General features: G+C 48.3%; 1 protein-coding gene across 1 annotated transcript in view; it reads right to left on the bottom strand.

The window, feature by feature from the left end:
- The window catches only part of WDFY2 (WD repeat and FYVE domain containing 2), a 34,557-nt gene that overhangs the window by 1,462 nt on the left and 29,975 nt on the right, over positions 1-3,120 (bottom strand). The window contains exons 9-10 of the mRNA XM_009993749.1: positions 1,712-1,813; positions 108-238 (exon numbers count right to left, since the gene is read on the bottom strand). Of these exons, the coding sequence (XP_009992051.1) occupies positions 108-238; positions 1,712-1,813 (233 nt within the window). The remainder of the gene's footprint in view (positions 1-107; positions 239-1,711; positions 1,814-3,120) is intronic.

Raw genomic sequence — 3,120 nt, 5'->3', positions numbered from 1 at the left:
AGCCCGGGGACCTCCCCAGCAGGCTGCTCCTTCCCAGAGCCCTGCATCCACTCAGGCCCTACCAGATGCAGCAGTTTTGCCCCACTCAGTCCAGTGCCCACACTTACTCCTCGTCTGTTATAGACTCGTGGCAGCTGTCGCAGACCCTGACTTCGAACTCGAAGCCCATCAGGGGGATGGAGGAGCGCTTGGAGCTGCACTTGCCGCACACGGCCTTCCCGCACTTCCGGCAGTGGTGCTGCGGGAGACAACGCGGGGAAACACAACTTCAGCAACACACCCAGCTCACTGCTCAGGGCCCGCTGGCTGTGCCATCTCATTCCAGCAAGACCCAGCGGAGGCTGCAGCAAACAAGAAGGTGACTTGCAGGGAAGATGAAAGGAAATAGGCAAGGACTTCAGGAGCTCTTCCTTTTTTCCCCTCCTCCACTACCTGGGACAAGCAACAACTGATCACTAGCATGGATGTGGCAGACAAAGCACTACCCAGGTAGGCTCTACTTCTCTCCCAGGCTCCAGGGTAACACCATACACCACCAGTAAATCATCACTGCCTCCACCACTTGGCATCTGTGCATGTAGCTGTGGGCCAGGGCTTCCACAAGGAGTGTGACCAGTGTTACAGGGGGTTTTCAAAGGGGTAGAAGGCAGAATAAGGAAGTCCAAGCTGTCCTGGTTTTGTTAGTACTGCTAGAGTTGGGAGGACAGGTGCTATGCACCCAGGAGGTGTCCCTGCCAGGCAGCCATCTGTCCCAGCACTGGGAGCTGCAATTACCCCTGTACCAGGGAGTCTCGCTTTGGGGGTGTAGGGGATGACACCAACACTCAGCAGCACTTGACATATTCAGACATCTCCAGGTCAAGGTAGGAGAGGACTCCATTAGCACAGTGTCATTCTGTAGTCTCATCCCAGCCTGTAAGTATAAATATCTACCACCTATTAATCTCAGCCAACATCTTTGGCCATCTTCAGCCCCAGAAGCTCTGGTGTTTCTGCAGTCTGACGCCACCGCCTTGTGCTTTCTCATGCTCTGCCTGTGTAGGACCCCAAGGCTACCTCACCAGCCACAGGACAGCCAGGCTCTGTGGTGATGAGCTCAGCTCTGCCCCACACACTTGACTTCTCCAAGCTTCATAAGAACATCCCTTTCAGCATTTTTATGCCCCTCTCCCAAAAGCCTGTGATCTGCAGCCCTCTCCTGCTGGGCAGGAAAACACAGTGGTATGTTCCAAGCGCTCCACTAAGCCTTTTCCAACAGCCTGAGCAGTTACAGATGTTTACCCAAGTTCATTGAAAACAGCTTTGCTTCCAGCACAATCTCAAAAAACCAGCTGCAAGTTTCTTTCTACAACATTTTCAACTAACAATAAGCAAAATCACACATGGCTGAAGCCACAGAAAACCCCAAACCGATTTACTCAGCCCTAGGGCAATTACAAGCATTTGCTATTGGGGAAAAAAACCCAAAACCCAAAACAAAAACAACAAACCAAGGAACAGGAAGAAAAAATAGAAGAAAAAAAGAAGTGTGTTCCTCCCAAACACAAGATGAAGCCTCACCAGAAGGGAGCCCACTGTCCCACTACTGAGCACTCTGTGGAAGAGCAAACTGCAAGTTCTCAAGGCGTTAGGGAAGAAGAGGTTGCTGCCATGTATTATGAGAGCAAAGCCTAATCACACCATGTTGACACAACACAGGACACATACAAACCTGCCTGAGGCCTATCTTCTTACTGTCCCACATTTGCTTGAAGTTCCAGAAGAAAGGCTGGTTACATTTTTGACAGGAGTCACTATCCAGCCACTCGGGGGTCTGCAACACACACACACATAAACATAAAGTTGGAGTGAGCAACAAACAGAAAAGTTTCCAATGGAGTCTGGAGACAGGACAAGTAAGATGCACTGAGGTGCAGTAACGTGGCTAACTCAACCTAATTAAAAATCCTCATTTTCACAAGATGCCATTTTGACTGTTTACAAGGTTGTCTTTCTTGGCTCAGCTCTGAGCCTTGAAGGACACGGGAGGAACCCTTTTCACTGAAATAATGAGTCAAGAGTTCCATTATAAAATTACCCAGGAAGAAGCAAGCCTCCTTCACCTCTCCAAGTCTTGAATTAAGCATATGTAAGTATTTTGCCCTATCTGAACAGCATTTACCATCTGCTGTTGTCTCTACTGGGAACAAGGTACCATTGGTATTTCCAGTAGCTGAGCTACTCATCTGGACATGAGGGAAAGGTATCCAAAATGCTGATGTGTTTTCTATTATTATTGTTCTTTATTTCTTTCTTTCATACTATAGGAGGCATTCTTGCTGTCAGAAGTATCTATGCTACAAATCACACATAGTGGGGAGAAAGATGAGATTCACCCAAACAAGCCTGAAATCCCAAAACATTCTTTTCCCTGCTTTTACAAAAAGACAAAGGTCTTCTGTTTCCTAACACGGCACGTAGCTTTGCACTCAGGCTGTGGATGAAATAGGCAAGGAGATTTAAATAAAAGGAAGAAAATATTAGAGGCATTTCTCTCTCCTGCAGCTAGGTTTTGCTGTGCAGAGTAGCATGGATCAGACACCTTGTAGGGAAGCAAGTCTTGCCAGATCCTGAAAAAGCTCTGGAAATGCCTGAAGCACCAGAGGGGCACATGGAGGGGTCAGTCGATCTCTTCCCCTACATTTAGTTTTCCTGACACTTGCTGCAGAGGGACCTCTAGGGATGTAAGACTTGGGAAGAGTCTTGGTTCTTGATCCCTCTCCAGATGGCTGTCCCTTTTGTTGTCCTAAACTGGCCTAGCAAAGCAACACTCCTTCCCAGCTGGTGACTTCTGGTCCTCTTGCCTCACCAAGAGCTAAGCCCAAAGCTGGTGCTAGCAAACAGATCTGCCCCCATCCCTCTGGCAGGGCAGCCCCAGCCAGACCTGCCACTGCTGCCTCAGTACCACTGCAACACACTCCCACCAGTCCGGTGACATTAAATAAACACTAATTAATGTTCAACACTTTGTAAGAAGGTGCTATTAGTAAACTGCAGTTGGCTCCACAGAGCCAGTGGCTTCTCACATGCTGCAATTTAAAATGGCAAGAAACACAACTGAGACTGAGAATATATATATAT

This window comes from Chaetura pelagica, unplaced genomic scaffold (genome assembly GCF_000747805.2).
Source record: "Chaetura pelagica isolate M959 unplaced genomic scaffold, ChaPel_1.0 scaffold323, whole genome shotgun sequence".
In the NCBI taxonomy this organism is placed as follows: domain Eukaryota; kingdom Metazoa; phylum Chordata; class Aves; order Apodiformes; family Apodidae; genus Chaetura; species Chaetura pelagica.
Note: the sequence above shows the minus strand (reverse complement) of the source record. Positions and strands in the feature narration are given on the sequence as shown.